Source organism: Eumetopias jubatus, unplaced genomic scaffold (assembly GCF_037043125.1).
Source record: "Eumetopias jubatus isolate StellerSeaLion01/CBP00866 unplaced genomic scaffold, mEumJub1_p1.0 scaffold_12, whole genome shotgun sequence".
Taxonomy (NCBI): Eukaryota; Metazoa; Chordata; class Mammalia; order Carnivora; family Otariidae; genus Eumetopias; species Eumetopias jubatus.
Window position 1 is genome coordinate 45,766,714 of NW_028274818.1, and position 24,058 is coordinate 45,790,771.

The window sequence follows — 24,058 nt, forward strand, 5'->3', positions numbered from 1 at the left end:
TTCTTCAGAGGGAATATCCCTATTGAAGAATCAAATACATCTTCCACTCTCAGTGATGCCACAGGCAAAGCCCTTTTCTGATTTAGATTGAACTGACAGGCCAGTCAGCCTCCCAGCTGATGGTTCTTTGGCTGTTTTACCAGTAAAACCCACTCCAGTGAAAACCCCATGAACTTGAACAGTTACCAGCTGTGAAACTGTAAGGTGAGGTGGCTCAGTGCCCCTACCTACAGACTGATGTCAGCATGCTGTTCTTTAGTTCTAATCTTTCCTTAGCTTTTGCAGTTCTACTGTAGGCTGATGGTATGGGCTAAACTACATTAGCTCAGTATATAATACTTGCAAGGCCAGTGGGAATCAGTGGTTCCCTGCTGGGATTTCCACCAAGGTAAAATATGGGTATGTCCTAGTCCCCCTTTTAGAGCCTTTTCCTTTAAAGGTTTGATACCCTTTGGGGGCACCTGGGTGGCTCAATTAAGTGACTGACTCTTGGTTTCAGCTCAGGTTGTGATTTCAGGGTCCTGGTATTGAGCCCCGTGTTGGGCACATGCTCAGCACCGAGCCTGCTTTTCCCTCTCCCTCTGCTCCTCCTCCTATGTGCTAATAAAAAAAAAAAAAAAAAAAAAAAGTTTTTTAAAGGTTTGGTACCCTTTTGGTTAAGCTAGAAGGACAAAACTGTTTTTAGGTGTAGTTTTGAGTTTTGTCAAAACACAATCACATTATCACCAGTGTGATCAAGGTATGAATTCCATTGCTCTGCAAAACTTCATCCTTTTTATTCCTAAGTAGTATTCCACTGTGTGGATGCACCAATTTACCATTCACCAGGTGGAAGGCTATTTGAGTTGACTTGGTAACTGAATAAAGCTGCTATATTCACATACAGGTTTCAGTGTTAACAGGTTTTCATTTCACTTGTATCAATACCTAGGAAAGTGATTATGGTGTCATAGGTTATTTTGTCAGAAACTGCCAGTTTTCCAAAGTGACCTTACAATTTTGTGATTTCTCCAGCAATTTGAGTTTCGTTGACTTACATCCCAACCAGAATTTAGTTAAGTGTGTAATCTTAAATTTTCCTAATGATTTAGGATAGTGAACATCTTTTCATGTGCTTATTGGAATCCATTAATTTTCTTTGGTAAAGGGTCTTGTTCCAATCTTTTGCCCATTTACTTTTTTTTTTTTTAGTTGAGTTCTGGGTACCAATTATCAGGCATTTTCTTTCAAGCCTGGACCTTTAAAGATGGTACCACCTTTGAGACAAAACACTTGGCTTAATGCAGGAGGTACCTACTTCAATTTTAAGAATTCTAAGATCTAGAGATCTTTTGATCTGGGAGTAGCCTTAATGGATAGCTGGCCTTGCTAATTACTGGACTAGTTACATTTGGTAGGTGCCTTTCAACCTTTTAATACAGCGACTCCTATTCCTAACGCTGTATATTTCAGTTCATCTTGTGTCATTCCCTCATTTCTCTTTCCTTCATCCAGGTTTGGTACTGTGTGTGCCTTTTTCCCAGGCTAAAATTACTCCCTTTGCTCACTTTGAGCAAATGTATTCAGATGTACACCCTTTATGGGTTCTTAAATTTCCACAAGATATCAACCCTATACACAGTAACTGAGCTTTTTGCTTCTCGCTCTTATTCAACCCTCAGTAAGGCATGGAGCTATTAATAGCAAAGTTTCAATATTCTGTTGGCCTTCGTGCTCGTACTTGTTGCTCAGTGCATCATTTTACAACTGAGAACCTTCTGGTTTTTACTATGAAAGAAACTGGTGCTTCAAAGAATTCCTTGTTAACCTACATATGATTCCACTATTTCTTGATTTTTTTAAAAATGAATAAATGTGGCATGTAACACTGTTAAGTTTAAGGTGTATAGCTTACTGTGATGCATTTATATATTGCAACATGACTGCGATGGAGTGATATCACATTACATAATTATAGCGTAACATTATTATCTATATTCATCATACCACACATTAGATCTCAGGTTTATTTATTACTCATTACAAGTCTGTACCCTTAAACACCACCACTCTTATCCAACACCCTGGTAACCACCATTATATTACATACATTGGTGTTTCCTTGTTTTTCTTTTTTTTTTTTTCCCCACCCAGTTAATTCATCCAGTCATTCAATGATAGACTCTTCAAATCCTTTTTTGGAACCAAGTAGGATACAAATAAATGACTAACAGAGACAAAACTTTCTGTGATCTCATATTCTTCCAAAGGCAACTTTGAAGTTGCAGAAATATCCTCCAGAGACTCTTTCTCTTACCTACTTCAGTTTTAAGTATTCAAAGATCTGGAGAAATCATAGGGTGCACACCTAGAGTAATAAGCAAGGATCCTAGGACTGTATCAAACTCCCAGATCCAGATTTTTCCCCTAAAATATAAGGAATTCTAAAACATGTTGAATGGGAAAGCATGTATGACATACTAGAAGCCAAAAATCAAAACCCTACATTGAATGTCACAATAAACGAAAATTCATGTGTGAGTATAACCAATTATTAATTCAAGCAGGTATTTTATAGTTTTGCTACTGTTTTAGGCATCTGTATGTTTTATGCATTACTACAATTGATCACAAGGGTGGTTATTACCAATGTTATTTCTAAACTACCCCAAACCCATACTGGTGGTAAAAACATTTTTAATTATGTTGAGGCTATGCCACATTTTCTCCTTCCCTCAAGAAAAACGTGTACCTTTTAGATGGAGATAAATATAAACAACTGGTCAATGAGCACTGTTTTTTTTTTCTCCCTTTATGGGAGGCTGCTGCTTATATTCAAAACATACTTAAAAAACATACTTTTAACCATCAAAACTACCTGTTTGGCATCCATAATACAGAAAACTCTGACCCAGAGTATTCACACCTATTATTTGCTTAATGCTACTTGGGAATTAGGTTACTTAGAAATTGAGAAGTAATTTCAAATATTTTATTGCTGAATCCCCAACTAAAATTTTATTTCCTTGGGCTAAATAAGACATATACGGATCCATTTAAAAAAAATAGTCATCCTATTAGGCAAATTCAAATCTGCCAACCTAGTTTTAGTCCATAACCAAACCAGCAATAAATAGAGTCAGCAACTACATAGCCACCATGTGAGCTTTCTTGATGGTTCTTCGTGGAATGAGAGAGGAGGTGTCTAGGTACCAGTGGAACAATTTTCTTCCTGATCCAAGTGAGCCACTGGTAGTCACCTTGTCCTAGTTGGCTCATTTAGCTTCCTGTGTTTGTCTTCTCTGAGAAAAAAATCTTACCATCAGTTCTTATTTCAGACATGTTATGTGACTATTTTCCCACAAATATTATTACTGGGGGAAAAAATTGTCCCCAAAGCTTTTAGTCATGAATGAGTACACAAACAACACTTGGATATTAATTCCATGGTGCAAGGATTTCCTGCAAGTACCTTTAATATGTTTGCATTGGCAGCAAGCATTAGGATGTGCTAATTTGGCACCGTAAGTTATATGTGTAGCACAACACATTTGATAAAGTCACCCCAACCAGTATTTATCCATATGAAGAGAAAAACCGAACAAAAACATAGTTCTGATAAAGGCTGCATTCATAAACCCAATACAGTTTAATTTTTTTTTTTTTCACAATTGAGGGCGCTATTTAGGACTGTTTTGTTAATGATAAATAAAGACAAGAATTATTTAGAAAATAAAGTACTTCACTGTTCTTTACTGTTATATATTAAGTGTCTTGCTATATAAAATATACCCTCAGGAAGTCAAAATATTTGAAATCACTGTTTCAAATAAAAATCATAGCTATGTTACTGTTCAGCAACTCCAAATAAACATTGGTACTGCATTCTCAAAAAAAAAAAAAAAAAGTAGCTGAGGCAAAAGCTTAGAAGTTTGCATTCTGGGCGTATAAAACACCTCACTCCGCATCCTTTTAAGACTGCCACTCTGCTCCATAATTTGAATCTGCCATATCTTCAATAGGTAAAGCACTGTGCTGAGAATATAAAAAGTTATAAAAAGGCAATCATAAAAGATTAAATCTTGGTAGGCATGTCAGTTTTTTTAATAAAAACAAAAATAGTCATTGTTATCTAGTTAAATAAGTCTCTTTTGTATAGAGTGTTCCAGTTATTGAAAAAGGGCCCTTAAAAAACCCAACTGCCTAGATCTTAAACCCTACCCCCTCTTGCCCCATAATACATGTTTGAGGGAAGAGTCATTCAATGTGCAAATTGGCAAGAACAAATGTGGAGGAGAGGGGACTTCTTGAAATGACATGCCCGATCAAGTCTTGGTTTATTCTTTTACAATATCAACTTCCAAAAAGTAAAATAACCAAAGTAGTCCTAAAAATACACAAAACAGACCTTCATCTTTGCATTCCTTTCCCAATAAACACAAAAAGTATGTACAGCATGTTTAATATGCAATATGCAAAAGCTTTGTGTTGCTGTTAGCAACATCTATACCCACCCACCCTCCTTATTCACAAGTGTACCTCTACTAAACACAATTACATCACTAAGCCTGTTAGTTTGAAAGGGCCTTAAATTTGTTAAAACTGGAAAATCTTTGTATAGGGGCTCCACTCATTTGACTCAAGGTTATAGACTTCCACCGTATTCAGAAATTCATTGCCATCAAATCCTCCCACTGCATAAATGGTGTTCCCTACAGTTGCAATCCCAGCATTGCTCCTTGGTGAAGTCATGTTTCGCATCATCTTCCATTCATTTCTAGTTGGGTCATACATCTCCACACAACTGATGGCATGAGAACCATCGAAGCCCCCACCTACAAACAATTTTCCTAAAAGAGAAAGGAAACAAGGTAAAGCTAGAGAGAATAAGAAAAAAACTAATCTGTTTTCTGGTAAAATCAGTGGTTCTTAGTAGAAATGCCTGCTCATTCTATCAGAAAATACTCTCTTAAATGCCTCACTAATGTGGCAAGCGCTCTCTAGGAACTATGGATACAAATAGAATAAAACTGATAAAAACCCATTCATACCTGGAACTCAGGCAATTTGAAAGGAGAGGGGTAGCATCTAACTCAAGTGTAATTCCCACAATTCTTTGTGGTAGCTACTATTATTGCCATTTTACAGATGAAATGAGGCACAAAGAAGGTGGACAATTCACCTAAAAATGCAGCTAACTAGTGGCAAACCAGAGTAGTTCTGTGCACTGGAAATTTTGTATTAGTCCTTCAAAAGAAGTTAAAGAAAAGCAGATTTCAGGTAACTGAATGTTTTCTTGAGCTTTCCAACTATATAAAATTATTTTGGTACAAAAACTCTTGGAAACAGACCAGGAGTTATCACTTGTTTTCAAATATATATGCAGAGCAGTTAATAAGTTATTTTCAAACAGATAAAAGGTTAGCATTAAAAAAAAATTCATGGGGGGCGCCTGAGTGGCTCAGTTGGTTAAGCGACTGCCTTCCGCTCAGGTCATGATCCTGGAGTCCCGGGATCGAGTCCCGCATCGGGCTCCCTGCTCGGCGGGGAGTCTGCTTCTCCCTCTGACCCTCTTACCTCTCGTGCTCTCTATCTCTCATTCTCTCTCTCTCAAATAAATAAAACCTTAAAAAAAAAAAATTCATGGGGCGCCTGGGTGGCTAAGTTGTTAGGCATCTGCCTTCGGCTTAGGTCGTGGTCCCAGGGTCCTGGGATCGAGCCCCACATCAGGCTCCCTGCTCAGTGGGAAGCCTGCTTCTCCCTCTCTCACTCCCCCTGCTTGTGTTCCCTTTCTCGCTGTGTCTCTCTCTGTCAAATAAATAAAATCTTTAAAAAAAAAAATTCATTATTTTCTCATCTGTCACTTAAACCTGTCTGCATCTATATATTTAGAGAAGAACTGACAAGGCTCGGGGAGTGCTGCAGGCTACAGGCCAGTAGGCTACTTGCTGGAATGTCTACACATCTGTGCTTTCAGCAGTTGAGCCACAGCTTAACTAAGATTCTGCTTTATTCCCAAGACAATGTTAACTAAACTCATTATTATAATTACATAATTAAACATGTAAATCAGTAAAATGGATGTGAAAAGAAAGCTGTGTCTATATAAAACCAAGTTTAATGTTTTGGACAGACTTTTTAAAATAGTCTTAAGTATTGCTTCCAATTAGGTATGGAGTAGATAATTAGAAAAGACTAGATCTAGATGATCTGCACTTATTTTTGCTTTTTGCAAATCAAATTCTTTGAATTCTTGCTCTAAAGGAACAAACTCCAAGATGATACATTTTGCATATGGTTTATGGAAGGAAAAGACTTAGACCTTCATTTAGTGAACTCACCAAAAGACTAGTGTTGATATATTAAGTACTGAGTCTCTATTAGAAAAAACTTCTAAAAGACAAACCATCAATCCCTACTGCATCAGAAAAGATGGCTGCTTCTGAATTCTAATTATACAAGTATATATAAAGTATCACTGACATTCTCTTGGAGTTTCAGAAGAAACTCATCACTCCCCATTCCTCACTTTTCCAAATCCCAACACTCACCATCAAGAACAGCTACTCCAGCTCCTCGTCTAGCCACATTCATGGGAGCGATTAAAGTCCAGGTGTTATTTTCAGGATTGTAACGTTCTACCGTGTTCAGGCAATTCCAAGACTCTGCGCCTCCAATTATGTACAAATAACCACCAAGCTCACAGACTGCAGCCTGGTGTCTACCTATAAAATCAAGTCGAACCAAATTACTTTATCTCCCAAAACTCTTAAGTTGTATACTATATATACTGCTGATTCAGAAGTTAACACACACACACACCCCCAAAGCAAAAAACATGACACAAAAAAACTCACGAATGTTAAGAGGAGCACAGCTTGTCCACGACTTTGTTACAGGATCAAATACATCACAATTTTTCAGTCCTTTTTGACCATATGGATCAGAGCCACCAACGATGTATAATTTCCCATTCAGAGCGCATACTCCTATGTGAGCATAAAATAAGATTATATATTGATAATTTAATTGTCATACTTAAATACTGATTATCCCAGAAGAAAAGTAATTTTACCTGCATTACAACGGTTAGTTCTCAATTCTGGAACAGGAGTCCAGTCATCTATGCTTGGATCATACATCTCTCCACAACTCAGGTCATCTGAGTGGCCATTTGATCCACCTACCACATAGAGTTGGCCCTATATCAAAAGTGAGAGATTAGAATTTCTGCCATTCCGAAGTATGAGAAACAGTTAAATATGGATTGCTTCTTCCTGCAACATAATGCACTTACCATGAGTACAGCCATTTGAAATCGAGCCCTTGGTGTTCTCATGGGAGCAAGAAAGGACCAGTGATCTGTATGTGGATCATAGCATTCAACTGTTCGAAGACACTCCTCTCTGTTATAGCCACCTGGTAAAAGAACCATCAAGATTTACATTTAAGATTATTAAACTGGACCAGGGTTTCTGGTCCAGAATGATTTAAGTAGTCTGCACGAGAAAAGGAATTTTTATCCATAAACTTAGTAAGGCCCCATTAGTTGATGTTTTAACTAACTGCTTACAGTAGCCAAACAACATTATCAGTATGAGTAAACTGCTTAGTCTTGGCTTGAAAATAAGGACAGAATATATTCAGCTACGTTATAGTTTAAGAATTAGAAACAAACATTTACTTAAAGGTTAGGAAACACAATAGTATTTACTTTTTATTTCTTAGTCTTTTTAGAACGTGGTAAAGTAGAATGCCAAGGAAGAAGGCACATTGAACCCTGTCTTCCAAAGTTCACATGTCACTAGCAAGCACAGACGTCCATTTAAGAGGCTCAGCCAGTTGAAAGTTTCCAGTAAGAAAACACTCATCCTTCTGTTCTCACCTGCTGCTATGAGCTTGCCGTTCATCTCTGCTGTCCCCAGACCAGATCGTGCATACTGCATGGGCGACATGGGCTTTTCTATGAGCTCATCTGGTTGCATCTCAAAGCTTAAACTTTTAATTAGTTTTGGAGTACTCGTTGGTGAGCTCTGTGGGCTGTTTCGCCCGTGAAGGAAAATTACACAGAATACACCATCCAGCACAGCCAGGCACAAGTAAGTGTTATCTGTAAGCACAAAAGTTCTATGTTTAAGATGCAATTATTATTACTTTTGGTTGCTGCGTGATCCTGAACTGGACTCCAGATTCCAGAGTGGAATGATCTGCTACTCTTTTCCAATTTAGTTGTTTCTCAGTTTTTTCTCCACAAACTGTCACTTTCCAAGTTATTAAATGGTTCCACTCAACACTCCTTCTTTAAAAATAAAAGACAATCTGACAAATGTAATGCACTTACTTGAAGTCTTTTCCGAAGCAATGATTTTCCACTCATGCTTAGGGCTTTGTACTGTAGCATTTGGAGAAGAGAGACATCCAGTGGAACTGCTACTTATCATCGGCTTATGGCCATTCTCACGTGGTGGCTTTTTCTGCAAAATCAAAAGGCAGCTACAGAAACCTAGCCAAAGACCATACCTGGTGTACCTTTGTTCCTGAGCTATTCCACAACACTGAAAAAACGGTATCTTTCACCTATGTATGACGTTTATAGCATACCTAAATTTAAAACCAACTTTCCAATTGACACAAATTACTGGCATGCTTCCATCTCCACTTGTAAAGAAACCACTATACCTACATAAGTAGCCTGGTCAGGAAAAGCTCCATTTAAACAATTAAAAAAACATGTTGTAGATCAAATATCAGATACCTCAATGGAGGGGGGGGAAAAGGAACCCCCCCAAATCTACATAAGCTCACATACTCTTTATACTAAGTATAGAATCATCTTCCAAAAGAGCTCATTAATTTAAAAGGGTGAATTATCTGAAATAATACATTTAACCCACTGTCTCCAAGGAATGGTCAAATGTAATTAAATCATATGTACTCTGATACCCTTCATACAATGCCAGCAAAAAGTGAGCAGACATTTATCCAATCCAGTCCCTCTGAGAAGTATTTTTCAGGACAAAAGTGGCAGTTACAAGAAACACTGAAAGGTATATTTCTTCAGGACCATCTTATAGGTATTATAGAGTGCTTTTCTAGACAAATCAAACTACATCAAAACACAAAAAATAGTAACCAGAAATGGAACAGTAACACTAAAAGAACCAAACATTCACAAAAGTAGAATACACAGGACCACTAAAAGAAGGAGAAATGGGCAAAGCTACAAATTTTCCAAATGACTGTTAAGAGAATTGCATTATGTTCTGGTGTATGAGTTCCCTTTGATGGTTTTCTTCCAATTACTTTAGCCCTTGACACTTTTAAAGGCTATGATCATATGGAATTAGAGGAGGCAAAGACACCCTAAGAGGAACTACCAAATGAACAGGTGCCACGCTGAGTACCTGACCAAGTCTGCTTATCCACTTATTTCAGTCCCCAGGGCCAGAGACACATGGGTGGGAAAGATTTATAGTAGAAATTTGTTTCTTGTGGAAACAAAAATCCATGTAACAACTCTCAGAGGAGAAGATTTTGGTAGCTACTTGAAGCTGTGAAAAGTTTGGTCTGGGCCGTTCAACAAGCGTGGTTCCAGCATATGGAGCCTATTTTGAGAAGAGGCAGAGAATGCACCATGTCAATGGTCACCATAAATTCTACTTAGACATTTATCATATACCTAGGTATTATTAGGCACTTCATTCACATCATCTCTTTTAATCCAGTAAGGGCAGTACTGCCCTTTTATCCATTTTATAGGTAACAATACTCAGAGAAGATATGCATTGCCTAATGCAATACAACTAAAAGAAAGATTAGAAGTTCTGAGTATAAAACCACTCTTTTTATACTATGACAGACTTGCGTCCTCTGCTACTAGAAATTACAAGTTACATAAAACGCCATCCCAACCTGTGGGAAGAAGGGATCCAAAGTATCACAAGTTGATGATGCTTACATTAAGAGCTTTTATCACAGTGAGAAAACTGTTCTAACATATGGACTATAATTGAGAAAAAGAAAAATCAACGTGAAAGAGAAAAGCATGGTAACAATGAAAACTATTTGGGTTTTTTTTTTAACAAGTCATACAGAAGTGCTGGTTAACTCCTTTATACTCCTTCTGGAACATTTTCAAACACCATCCTTTCCTCTCCTTTATCTTCAAACTTTCCTGTATCAACTCCTCCCACCCAGCCACCAACTGGCTCCACTTTCTTTGCCTCTGGCTTGCCAGGGGGTAATCTCTGGTGGCTGTTTCTTTTTCAACCACTATTACTTCTCACACTAAGGGATTCTTGACCTTAATACTCTTTGGAACTTACACCCACTAAAGGTTATGAAGTGGCCTCCCAAAACTAATGCAGAAGAGATGGTTATCTCTAACCTTCTTTTACATGACCTCCCGAAGAATGATTTGACACAATTAACAATTTATTGTCCTCCTTCAACCTTTACCGATGTTAGCTAGCTTTTTAACATATTTTGATTCTAATTTCTTCCTTCCTTTCTAATGGCTTCTTCTCAAACTCTTTTCCTATTCCTCAAGCCTGATGTGTCCCCTCATCCTGTTTTACTTCATGATTTTTATCCAGGGAACCACCTTCTAATGAGTCACATATGTCAGAATCCCATTTTCTCAAATTCCTTTTCCTTAACTTTCTTATTCTAAATGATTACTAAGAACTCACTCAACCTTTGAAACTATAAGTGTCTAGAGTCCACTCTTCCTCATGCCCTTGGATCAAGTCCTCGTCATTTTTTGTGTAAATTGGTCTCAAACTTTAATCTACCTTCTGTACTTGGGTCATAAAAATTGAAGGGTTTAATGCAATCATTTACTAGAATAAGAAAAACAAAAGGAAACAAACCACAGATCAGTCGAAGTCCCATGACCTAGAGACTGCCCATCTGATAAACACTTGTCTTAAATATGACTAATGTGTGGATTTTTGCTGTACAGAAATACAGTTAATTTAACCAATCCCCCTATTGTTGGACTATTGCCCCAGTTTTACACTATTACTGAATTTGTGAAATATCTCTCTTCATAGCACTCTCCTCCCTGGTCTAAAAATCTTTGGAAGTTCCTTATTACCTGTAGGATCAAGTGTAAGCCCCCATCAGGTGGCATTTCCCTATTTTCCCAATCTTGTGACCTGCCATTCTAAGCCTATCATCCTTGCACAGGTATTGTTACTTGTTTAAAGAGTAACTTTTAAAAAAAAATGTTAACACTGGGGCGCCTGGGGCGTTAAGCGTCTGCCTTCCGCTCAGGTCACGATCTCAGGATCCTGGGATCGAGCCCCGCGTCGAGCTCCCTGCTCGGCGGGAAGCCTGCTTCTCCCTCTCCCACTCCCCCTGCTTGTGTTCCCTCTACCGCTGTCTCTCTCTGTCAAATAAATAAAATCTTAAAAAAAATAAAAAAAATAAAAAATAATGTTAACATCTTTAGAGTTATGAGGAAAAATATTCTAAATGTTCAAAATGTACAACTATGAACAAAATTCTCAACTAACTCAAACCCTGACACTTTTTGTGAAAGTAAAGATATTTGGCCACTACTGCCACAGAATACCTGAGAATTTCACCAATCAGGTTTATCATTTACTTTCTATTAAAGAAAACCATCCCTTAAAACTCGGTTAACTCAGCCTACTCTATAGTTTATCCCTCAAAATACAACGTTCAGCTGAATGCCAAACAAAAAGAATGCATACTATATGACCATTTATGTCCACTTAAAACACAGGCAAACTAGTCTATTGTTTCAGAAGTTAGAATAATGGTTTCCCCTGGGGGATTGTGTAGGGAGGTGACTGGGAAGGGGCAAAGGAAGGCTTCCAGGATGGTAGAAATCTCTTCTTGACTCAAGTAGTGTTTAAATTAGTAGGTTCACTATTTGACACTTATGATTTGTATACTTTTCTCTAAATTATTTGTCCCTAGCCTAAAAAAGTTTATACCTGAGATTAAAAAAATAATAATAAAAAACAGAGTCTAACACTCTTCCTGTTGCAAACTATTTTTTTGTAATCTAACCCAAAAAAATCAGTTTCTACTTTGCTTCATCTTATTGTCCTTTCTTACTACCTGTAAATCCTATTTAATTGAGAAAAAAAAATCTAAAATGTGTTGAATTCATTTCTTTTTATGTGGCAAAAACAGCAGTAACTGTTAAGATAGGCTTGTTTTGTCCCCAAAATGTTTCTGTTCAGTTATACCAATGAAATTCTTCCACTTTCCTTTATTAAAGGAAAATTTCAGTATGCTATAAAATGCTCTAATCACATTTTAACCTGAGGTTACCTCAGATGTGCAATGTGTACCTGCACAAACTGAATGTGGTCATCATCACTGCCAAACACCTCAGCCTGTCCATCTAGTAGGTTCCCATCAAGCAGCTTGTGATCAGCTGAGTAGTACAAGGTTTGAACCTGCAAAACAGCAACAGAACACCCATGTGGCTACCGTCTCCATGGCTACTCCACTAGTATGCAGATCACACAAACGCCTCAAGGTAACCTCCAGTGTGCTTCTTGAACTTCTTGACATCTTGCTCTGGCAGGATCCCGAAGTAAAGAAAATACAGGTCATGGTTGTAAAAATTTAAAAAACAAAAATCAAATACAGAATCTTCTAATACTGGCCGGAAGAGTCCTTGGCTTGATTGGCTTGAAAGAAATCTTCATTTTCTCATAGCTTCTATTATATAGCATTAAGAAAAAAAAGCACTAGTACAATATATATAGGTAAAGAATATACATATTTACAATAAAATGTGGAGTATGGCTTACACCTTTGAAGTGGTCTGATTTGCATTAACATATTTCTGTCCTGTAGGTAATGTCAAGAAAAACAGATAAGCAAATGCAAAACGCAAACAAGCTGTAGAGATACCTCCCTTAGCAGATGCAAACACATGGTTAATGCACCTGATTTTCAAGTGGGAAACGATATAAAACTTAGGGATCACTTGTTGGCCTTCCTAGAACATGATAACAGTATGTTTCAAGGCCTAAAAGATCTGGTAAGCCTTCAGTGAGTGTGAAAGGCTCAAGTGGAATGACAGATGCAGCGTCACTCTACTGCTCCATCTGCATATGTTTTAATTCCCACCATTTCTCCATCCAGTTTTTCTTGTGTATTTTTAAAAAGTAGCCCAAGGTAAGTGAGTGACTATTATGTATGAACAACACCATTGAAAAACACAAAGCTTTAAAGAGAGAATCCTGTAAAGGAGTAAACACCATTAAATCATCATCGCTCTCTGCCCACAGCGGATTTTTCTTAGGAGAACTGGGGCAGGACTGCTGCTTCTTTACGTGTCAATACACTTGAGGTTTCTTCTTGTTTCTTCAGTCTTGGGTATCCTAGTTTTGTTAATAAACCTATGGGGAGATAAATCAATGGGGAGGAACAACCATTAGAAGCTTTTACCTACTTTCAAATTTAAAGCAAAAACCTGTGAAGAAAAATTTAGAATCTACAGAAAATTTCAGTACCACCTCCCATTTCTAAAGCAAATTACATGCTACTTTAAAGGAAGTTAACAGCACATAATAAGCGAAGAAATAAAAAAAGAAAAGCAGAAGACCAAACTGAACGGTTCATTCAGCTCACCTGGACACCCCCCCTGTTTCTCAGCTTAGGGGTACCTATAGCAAAATTTAAATTCTTTAGGGTCATGGTTATAAAATAAAAGTGAGAGGGAATCCTTCATGTTATAGCAAAATAAATGTTAAGAATTGTTGAATCCCATTTACTTTAAAACTAACCTCTTCCATCAGCTCTTCCAGACTGTCTCCATTCTCCCAGATGCTACGCTGCACCCAGTTGATTACCTTTGTATACAATTTGCCATTGCTGGGCAAGCAAACATTATCTTCAAGCATTACCTCCAACTAGAGTTAGGAAAAAAACAGTGACACACAGATCAGTGTTGAGCCTCTAATCCTCAGCTTAATGCTCAATTTCATAATACAACGGTCACAGATGCCCAAATCACATTCCATATATTTACTCTAAATATTTATAAGAAATAAGAAAATCAGTAGCCAAAAAATACACAAACGGGTAGGCAGAAAACTGTTACACTGCTAAAAATAACAGTATCATTTCGATGTACTGTCTTTTTCCCAACCATTACTTACATGCTTGAAACATGGACAGCGATTCCGTGCCTGGAACTAAGTAGTATATATCTCTCAATAGATTTTTACTCCTTACCTTTAGCCGTGGAAGTTTAAGAAACTCTTCCTCTTCTGAAATTTGTAACAAATGCTCCTGAATATAAGCATCAACCTTATTCAACAAACGGGAGTCTCCCATACAACTTGCAAAATTTCGGTAAGAGATGCAGCTGGTAACATCCATTCTAGATAGTAAATAATCACCACAAACCTTGGAAAAGAAATACACAAGCACCAACACTTACATATATTTTATTTAACGAATATTTAATACTCAATGCGTAAGCATTATGTGAAGATATAAAGATGAATCAAAAATCACTGCCTTAATCAAACAACTTTAACATTGGGAAGAACATATGTATACAAATAATAAACATCGAAGGATGCCATTCAAATGTCTAAGTTGTTTAAGGAAAGATGCAACAAACTGAAATGCTGTGATAATGCATATGAAATGTTCAAATAAGTATTTCCAACCAGAATAATTAGGTAAGACTTCAACGTGAAGGCAGTATCTGAACTGGGATCTACACAGAGATGATGCTGAATGCAGAACAGAGGAAGCAGGGAAGAGAGATGTTGTGAACGATTTAGTTTGGTTGGAGCAAAAGACAAGACAGGTAGGAAATAATTTTGGAAAAAGAGCAATGACATTAGGGAAAACCTGCAGTACAAACTTGAGGAATATGTGCTACAAATCATTGAAGGACGCAGAGACGGGACATTATAGGAGGGGCCAGGAAACTTCCTCTTAAGGCGAAATAGTATTTTAGGCTTTTGGACCACACTTTGTCACAACTACTCCACTCCATCACTACAGGTGGAAAGCAGCCAGAGACCATATGTAAATGAAAGCTGTGTTCTGATAAAACTTTATAACAGGCAGCTGGCTTACAGTTTACTGACGCCCAAATTAGAATTAAATGTTGCTTTAAAGATTTTATTTATTAGAGAGCGAGCATGTGAACGCACAAGCAGTGGGGAGTGGCAGAGGGAGAGGGAGAAGCAGGCTCCCCACTGGGCAAGGAGCCTGATGCGGGGCTCGATCCCAGGACCCTGGGATCATGACCTGAGCCGAAGGCAGACGCTTAACCAACTGAGCCACCGAGGTGCCCCGAAAATTAAATGCCTTTTATCCTATGAATTATTAAGCAGCTCTCAATGGCGTTAAATTCTAGGAGTCCTTTTAAAGAGGAACTCCAGAATGAAGAACAAATGAACTGAGAATATAAGTTATATGATTAACTCCTGAGAAAAATAGGAGTATTTTATTTTACATCCTGCTGTCGTGACTGATACAGCTACCTTGCCGAGAAGACTACTGGAAGAGCATGGGTTTAGCTCAAATTATCTGAGTGAAATATGACCTTTCTATGTAACTATAGCTAAATGGTTAATAAATGGTTAAAATAACATTCAGTTCTCTAGGGGAAGAAGGGGCCATTTTCAAGTTCTTGAAACTAAAAAGTGGCTTATGACAAATTATGCATTCTAACCATGTAAAAACAGACTTGCTAGTAATAGTCCTGCTGATATATGTTAACTTCTGGTACTCTACCTGCTTTACTCGGTCCATCTTCAGCTTTTTTGCCGCAGAATAAACATCTTTTACCAATTCTTTATCGGCTTTCAACCTATTAAAAAAAAAGTTCTTTATCACTTAGGATCAGAGGCCTTAAAACATAGATACTTAATTGAAATAAATTTAGACTTGGAATTTCCTGATGACATCCCCTAATTATACAATTTATAAAGTACTTACTGAGCAGTGTAGGCATAATTCAGTAAGACTTCAACAGCTTCTGGATTGAGATCATCAAATTTAACATGAGAAATTCCATGAGGATCACTATCACTATTAAAGATTTCAAATAAATAGGGACTGCAGCAAGCCAGGACTGCTCTGTGTGCTAACATCTCATGGCCACAGACCTGAAATTATGAGGAATTAAAATTAGAAGTACTGTGGACTATATACAGCTAATTACCACACCAGATTCTTTAATATTTATAAGTAAATCATTGTTTTTTAAAGTTATTTCATGAAATGCCTATCATGAAAAAGAAAATGAACAAATCTAAGAACTTACTGCTTTTAGTAACAAAATATCAGTTCTGTAGGTTTCCAATTAAGTTTTAAATACCTGAAGTCGAACATCACAGAACTGGCCGCTTTTCCTCAGGGCATTTAATTTGGCAACAGAAGACTCAATAAAATTTTCGTCTTCAAACATTAAATATCCATTGGGAATCATTTTTCCTTATAAATTTGGCTAAAGGGCAGAAAGAAAGCGGTGTTATTTTACTTGTGAATGAGGATTTTTATTATACCTTAAAGACTAATATGGTATATATTAGATATACCATATATATATATATACATGCTAGAAACTTAATGTTCTTTAAAAAAAAGCTCCATTTCACCTTTACTTGTGAACAATTGACTAATGGCTATACAAAATCTATCATTAAAAAGCAGTAATAGATTTCAGTTTGAGCTGATTTATTTAAATTCAAAATAGTTTATAGAAAGAAAAAGTAGAAAAATGTTTTTTTTTCTACAAATGATTACTGACTTCCCCTTTAAGAAAATTATGAAAGGCTGTTAGTAGACTGGACACAGTCTTCAGAAGAACAATGTGTCTTAATGTTGCACTGGGCACTGAATATTCACTTACCTACTGAACTGGTGAGAAATGGATTTCTAGGACGTCTTAAATAATCCAAGGACAAAGGAGTGTTAAAACTCAGCACTTCCTCAAGGTATGAAGACAGGTGGTTGAAGTGAAGGCAGAGGTGTCTTAAGCTCTAATGGTGATTCCAAAACTATCAGGCTTGAAATGATGTAATCAAGTCCTTAAAAGCTATAGACACGAATTTCTTCTGTGATAATCATGCATCATAATCTGTAATAATGACAAATTTTAGATACTCAGACTGATCAAAGACTGTCATTGATCTAAGTAGATTAGATCAAAGTTTTATCTTGTTTTATCTTATTGTCAATGACACAAGTACAGAAAATAACACAAATGCAATTATACATAAACATTTTTCATTTAACCTACAACTATTCAGGTGATTAAAACAAACAAACAAAAAAACACTTTCCCTGGAAGACAGGAGCTAATAACGTGTATCATTTAAGTGAGATATACAAGCACAAGATTAGAGAACAAATACAAATATTGGTTAACTCTAATACTCTTTACTATTAGGTTACAACTAACAAACAAACATATGATCTGTCCGTTTTCACCAGCCAGCAAACAACCTTTGGGCATTATTCCCAGACATGTATACAATGTTATAGTCAAACCCGACACACTGTTCCCCAAAATGTGGTCTGCTCTTCCTAGCCTCTGTACCTTTGTTCAAGTTCTCTCTTCTTAGAATACCCTTAATGCAACCTCTGCCAGATGAAATCTTACCTCCATAGAGCCCCTGCCAAATCCCCTCGGTTGAGAGAAGTTTCTCCCTATCTTCCACATACTGAACACTCTCTGAAAGCCATGTGTAATCTTCCAGCTGGTCTGCTGAGCTGGGCTTCTGTGGACCTCATCTTCTTTGATTCAAGGCCCTGGAAGGCAGAGCCTCTGTCTTGTTCATCTTTGTATCCATCCCATCTCCCCACTACCAAAACAACTAGTGTAGAAACTTAAATATAAAGATGAGTACTAAGAAGTGAACTAAATAAACAAAAAGGGAAAATAGTGATGCCTGTTCTTTGTGTGGTCCTTTTACTTATATACAGTAATAAACTACCAATGGAATAATTCTAGTTCAGACCATATCTTAAAGTAATCATATTCAGTCCTCCTACCTCCATTTCCCCCTTCATTTTCACGTGTCATCAACTCCAAGTGTCAAATTCAGATGGTACTTATTTTTTAATCACCTGAACTATGACACCACTGTCATTATAATTCAGGAAACAAGAACTAAATAAATAATTTGAAAGATGTACATACTTTAAAAAATGGACATCTTAAAATTACCTGGATTTACCTTATACATCAATCAAACCCAGAATTCTAACAGTTATGTTCAGGTGAATGAATAATCACTTTACCCAGAACCTACTGAAGGCTGGTCCAGCTCCAATTGAACACACTGTTAAGTTCAACACAAGCACAATCTGTAATGGAGCTGGATCCCAAATGCCCTAACTGGTTTCTCTATAACTTAAGTTCTATTCTATTTCAAGGACCTCCTGAATAAATGTGACTCAGGTTGGGGCTGTGGTCAATGCTTACCCCTGCAACAAAACTGTATCATACTATTATGTAATACTGATTTCCTCTGCTCTAGAGTTCCATCTAGGCCAGTTAGTTCAGCCTTTAAGAAATCAGTTCTGGGGCGCCTGGGTGACTCAGTTGTCTGGTGTCTGCCTTCCGTTCAGGTCCTGATCCCAGGGTCCTGGGATACAGCCCCAATCCGGCTCCCTGCTCGGCGGCGGGCCTGCTTCTCCCTCTCCCACTCCCTCTGCTTGTGTTCCCTCTCTTGCCGTGTCTCTCTCTGTCAAATAAATAAATAAATCTTAAAAAAAAAAATTAAGTTCTAACAAATGATTTCCAAATACCACACAATTCTTTGTACACAGAGAGAACACACCATCGTAAGAAAACCTTCAGACATTTTCAGCCAAGACCCAGTTCAAATTAAGAAAATCTTTGTATATATGATATATACTTGGGTTGCCAATCCACAGACGTAGTTGGTAACTCCTCACTTCGGTTTCATAAGCTGTTCTTAAAAGGGTTAGGGGGGAGGGAGAATCCCTCCATGCAAATTAGACTGATATAATTAAAATGTGCTTTTTGAAAAACTGTACCAATTTTAATCATTATTCAGTGTTTCTCTGTAAACTAGTCTTGATCTAACCAAAAATAAAAATGACATTTATATTTGATAAATTGGAAGTTCTACCTTAAATTTTTTTGGGGGGGGGAGGTGGTTAAAATCACTTGGAGCAACTCTAGGTATACAACTTTGTACAATATTATTAGTTTTGCAATAAAATGAGTTCTTCTACATTTAGAACTTGAAGACTTTCTAGTACATCAAGGTCTTAATATGAACCTCATCTCTTCAATGATCAGTACAACCCTACCTGATTTTAAGAGCTAGCCCAAGTCCACTTGACGTTTAAGTTAATGCAACAAACTTACTTCACTCAATTACTGTCCTCATATTCTGTAGGTCCCTACTCTCAAAGCACCCCCCCACCACCACCAAGTTGGAGGAGGTTATATCAACTCCTGCCTGCATAACCATGTCTTTGAAAGTTCACAGTCACTTTCACTCAAGCAAGCATTGCGCAAATTGAGTTTCAAATGATTCTAAAAATTTGTAGATCCTAGTTTGGTCTGTGAAACTCAAAACTCAGTAACTGGTGGAACAAAAATGTGGGGAGAATTTTTTTTCCTTGAAAAGCCAAACCAAAAGCCCCAACACCCTAGAGTTATACAAAAGTATAAAACTTAAAATTTTCTTTGGTATTTAAAGAATACGAAAACACTAATCCAAAGGGATATATGCACCCCTATGTTTATTGCAGCATTATTTACAAGAGTCAAACTATGGAAGCAGCCCAAGTATCCACCCATAGATGAATGGATAAAGAAGATGTGGCGCATATACACATACACACACACACACACACACACACACACACACACACACACATACACAGGATATTACTCAGCCATAAAAAAGAATGAAATCCTGCCATTTGCAACAAGATGGATGGATCTAGAGAGTATAATGCTAAGCAGAATATACCAGAGGAAGACCAATACCACATTTCACTCATATGTGAAATTTAAGAAACAAATGAACAAAAGAAAAAATAGACAAACCAAAAAACAGACTCTTAACTATAGAGAACAAAGAGATGGTTACTAGAGGGGAGGTGGGTAGAGAAACGAGTGAACTGGGTGAAGGGGATTAAATGTACACTTGTCTTAATGAGCACTGAGTAATATATGGAACTGTCAAATCATGATATTGTACACCTGAAACTAATATAACGCTGTATGTTAACTACACAGGAATTAAAATCTAAAAAAAAAAATTTCTTTGCTATTTAAAATATACATTTGACTAATCCACTTTAAAAATTAAAACTGGGGTCAAATACAATATATTCTGGTAAATACACTTCAGTTCCTTAGTATGGCCAGTGCAAGAAAATGGAGACAGAAGACTCATAAATGAGTAATTAAACTGCTTTACTAACACCCAGAAGTTCACACGTTATGTTACCACAGGCCCCCAAAAGATTAGCTTAACTGAAATACAGTTCAACAGGTCTTATCCAAGAGTTGTAAAAAAAGGTAGGCACAATATGGCCTCCCCTCCAAATTCTTCTCGGGCCTTCAGTAAGTGCAAGATAAAATGTTATCATCAAACTTTCAAAGCATCCTTAAAACCTCAAGGCAAATGACAAATATTATTTAAGTTTCAAGGCAATCTTTTGAGGGCGGCCAACTCACAAAATAGCAATGAATTCTATTTTTAAAGGACAGGTTTTATAATTATACAAAGTAAGTCAATCTTTGTAAAACCAGAAGTTATACATTCCCAATGTCACCTTTCAAACTACCATCTGAAAACTCACCAAACTCATTCACTTCCTCCATCCTCATTGTTCTGAAATTCTTATGTCCCCATTTATGGCACCAAACATATGGCAGGCACAATTTGGAATGGGATGCTCATAATACCAATGGAGTTAACTCCATTCCCCAGCCCTGAACACTTCACAGACCAACCAGAAAGACAGATAAATCAAGCAGTGAAAACAGTTCAAAAGAGGAAAGGGGTATGACAGCATACATATTCCAGAAACTGCAGCTATTTGTTTCAATGGATTATAGTCTGCAGGATGCATATGGTAAATAGTGGGAGAGGAAGTAAGAAAGATCAATGTTAAGGTTTAAACAATGCTGGAGAGCAGAAAACGATTATTAGCAAGAACACTCTAACAGAACTGTGGGGGATGGTCTGGAGGAATAGATAAAATATGGAAGCAGGAACATTAAGATATTATATACCCTTGCTTATCCTATATTTTAGCTTGGATATGTGTGGCATCATTATCAAAATCAGTATCAAAATTAGAATTCCAAAAAGCTTAACAGTTATTTTGAGTTTGCCGCATGCTCAAAGAAGGAAATGAGGAATTTGCTTTGGGACATTATAATGCTGAGGTACCTGCTGGGTGTATTCAGGTTGATACCAGAAGTGTTAGAATACTGATCTGACAAAAAAAAAAAAAAAAAAATAGAATACTGATCTGATAGGAAAATACTGATAGGTTTAGAAATCACAAGGTGGTAATTCAAGTTTACAAGTGAAGATAAGCATGTATTTTCTGTGCTTCTAACAAAAACCCAGAGATCACGCCCTTGTTCATAATTCTTCCATTTACACTCTCTGAAGATAGGAGGATCTCTGACCTTTTAGAATTCCTTCATTGAGATTTTTGACTATAAAATCATATTGCTGAAAAGTCAATGAAATGATTTTCAGGAGTACTTTATCTTAATATCAGTGATTAAGACATTTCCCTAATGAGAAAACATTTTACATAAAAAAACCACATTTGCAAAACTACATTCAATTGCCATCTAAAATATACCTCAACCAAGAAAAAGCCCCCACTCCAAAGTAAGTAGCCCAAAAGATACCAATTTAAAACTAAAACCAAAACCTGGGATCCTCTGGGTTTTTTTGGGGGGGGTCAGACTAAGATAAATCAAGATATAATTAGTATCTATAACTATAGAGATTTCATGTATTAGAAAAATTCAAAGGAAAACCATTCTAGATCTCTTTTAGGTCAGTGGTTCTAGTCCGGTTTTACCACCAACTACCAAATTATAGACATTTGATAAGTAGCCTGCCAGCTAGCATTAAATGATACTATTGTTAATCCAATTTTAAATAGTGTTTGCCTCATGTCCAGATATACAACTGCTCTCCTCAGCATCTTTAAGATGGAAGTTTCAGCACGATTATACCTAAAACTATTCCTCAGTATTTTGTTATCCTTAAATCAACTGCCAGTGCTAGAATTATTAAACGAAAATATGGATTCTGGTAGTTTAGTCCATGCTGTACTTGTTCAACTGTTAAAGAGTAGTACTAGGCTTCCAAAGTTGTTACTTATTACTAGACCGAAGATCACCACATAAAGTCCTCAAAGAACAGTTTGATACCAGGGTATTCTAATCCTCCATCACCGGTAACAGACATTAGGAAACAAAACTGCGCTCTTGAGGCATATTTCTAGTTGTTATAAGTTTTGAAACGTCAGCTGTTTCAAACAATAGCTCTGTCTACTATGTATTGAGCAACAATCTATTTCTAAAATATTTGTGGTCCAAATCTTCTTACCTTCAACTCTCAATCTGATATTGCCTGATACTCTGCTACCATCAAGAACTTATAACCAAACACCGTTTTGCAAGATGCGTTTAAGAATGGAAAAAGAGCAAACCTCTCCGCCGATTTCTTTTGTAAAAAGGAAAGTGGCGACCGCCCCAGAGTGACCGAAGAGCCCCGTAGCCCCAGGACTTCCTCCCCGCGCGGCCGGGAGGGCGCCCACTCCCAAGGCTGGAAGGCAAGGCGCCCAGCGCCCGCACACCCCCGGCTGGGATTGGCCGGCCACGCAGTCATTCAGCGCCGACACGTCAGGGCAGCTGCTCCCTCCCTCCTCCCGCCCCCTTCTCCCTGCGCTTGGCAAGAAAAGCGGGCAACGTGGAGCGGGAACAAAGGACCCCGCGGCCCACGGCGATCCGGGACGCGGTGCCACCCCACCCCAGGCCCGAAGCACCGATGCAGCCTGGGGCCGGCTCCCCGCCCACACGCGCCGGGTCCTGGGAGGTCCCAGGGAGGAGAGTCCAGACCTCGGTTAGACCCAGACACTAGGAGTCGGTTCGTGACAGCGGGAAAGGAGATTCCCGCGTCCTCCTTCCGTCAGTCATCCCTGCCCCGTGGCGCCCTGACCCAGGCCCCCGAGGATCCCACGGGCAAAAACTGCCGCCCTACTTCCTCCGCCCCAGCTCTCTCTGAGGCGGCCAGCACCCGCCTCGGCCGCCAACGCGACCCGGCAACCATGGCAGCGCCAGGAGCGTCCTTCCCCGGGACCAGGACGCTGCTCCGCGCCTCGCACGGTCTCCCCAGCCGCCCGCGCCATCCCTCTGCTGGGATTCCGGGCGCCCTCTTCCTCCTCCACCGTCTAGGTCCTGCGCGTATTACCTGGTTCATCTCTGAAGAGATGGAAAAACTCATGTCTGGAGCTTCGATGGGGAGCAGGAGGAAGCGGGCGGGAATCGGCCCAACAGAAAGCGCCTCGAGGCCGCGGAGGGGGGGAGCGGTCGAGCGGGAAGACGAGTGGTCAGTCCGCGGAGGCTGCGAGGAGGGGGCCGGGCCACCGAGGGTTCGCGGGGACTCGCTCGCTCGCTAGCACTGCCGCGCCGAAGCAGCAGGCGGGGAAACTGTGCCGAGCAGCTCGGAGCTCCCGACCTCCACGCGCGTCCCGGAGACACTGCCGCCGCCGCCGCCCGTTCGCGCCGCACCCCCTCGCACGTCACCACGTGCGCCGCCGCTGTCGCCGCCGCCGCCGCCAGTGCCTTCTGGCAGCTTCCGGCCCGAATCCGTCGGCGAATCACAAGCGAGCACGAGAAAGCTCCCGCTCGCGGCCCCGCCCATCGCTCGCCCAAGCCTCTCCTTCGCCCTCTTGGGTTCCTTCCTGCTCGGCTCAACTAGGTCAAGGCAAGGTGATCCCAGGGAGAGAGGCAGTGTTTAGGGAGCGCCTCTTTTTATTTATCGCGTTGTCGTCTCCTTCCCTAGCCTCGCAACCTCGCTTCGCCCTT

General features: G+C 38.8%; 1 protein-coding gene across 2 annotated transcripts; it reads right to left on the minus strand.

The window, feature by feature from the left end:
* Window positions 1-1,992: 1,992 nt before the first annotated feature.
* Window positions 1,993-23,738, minus strand: IVNS1ABP (influenza virus NS1A binding protein). 2 transcript variants are annotated; one of them, XM_028121474.2, is made up of 15 exons: window positions 23,442-23,738; window positions 16,853-17,080; window positions 16,319-16,447; window positions 15,937-16,106; window positions 15,733-15,808; window positions 14,209-14,382; window positions 13,758-13,883; window positions 12,309-12,416; window positions 8,321-8,453; window positions 7,865-8,089; window positions 7,277-7,398; window positions 7,055-7,181; window positions 6,837-6,968; window positions 6,531-6,704; window positions 1,993-4,829 (listed from the first exon to the last, which is right to left on the minus strand). In XM_028121474.2, exons 3-15 carry the CDS (start codon window positions 16,427-16,429, stop codon window positions 4,576-4,578), a joined length of 1,932 nt encoding a protein of 643 aa, XP_027977275.1. In that variant the 5' UTR covers window positions 16,430-16,447; window positions 16,853-17,080; window positions 23,442-23,738; the 3' UTR covers window positions 1,993-4,575. The 2 variants fall into 2 exon arrangements, with proteins under 2 accessions (XP_027977275.1, XP_087872990.1); XM_088016864.1 differs by lacking the exon at window positions 23,442-23,738 and adding an exon at window positions 17,606-17,811.
* Between the last annotated feature and the right edge of the window lie 320 nt (window positions 23,739-24,058).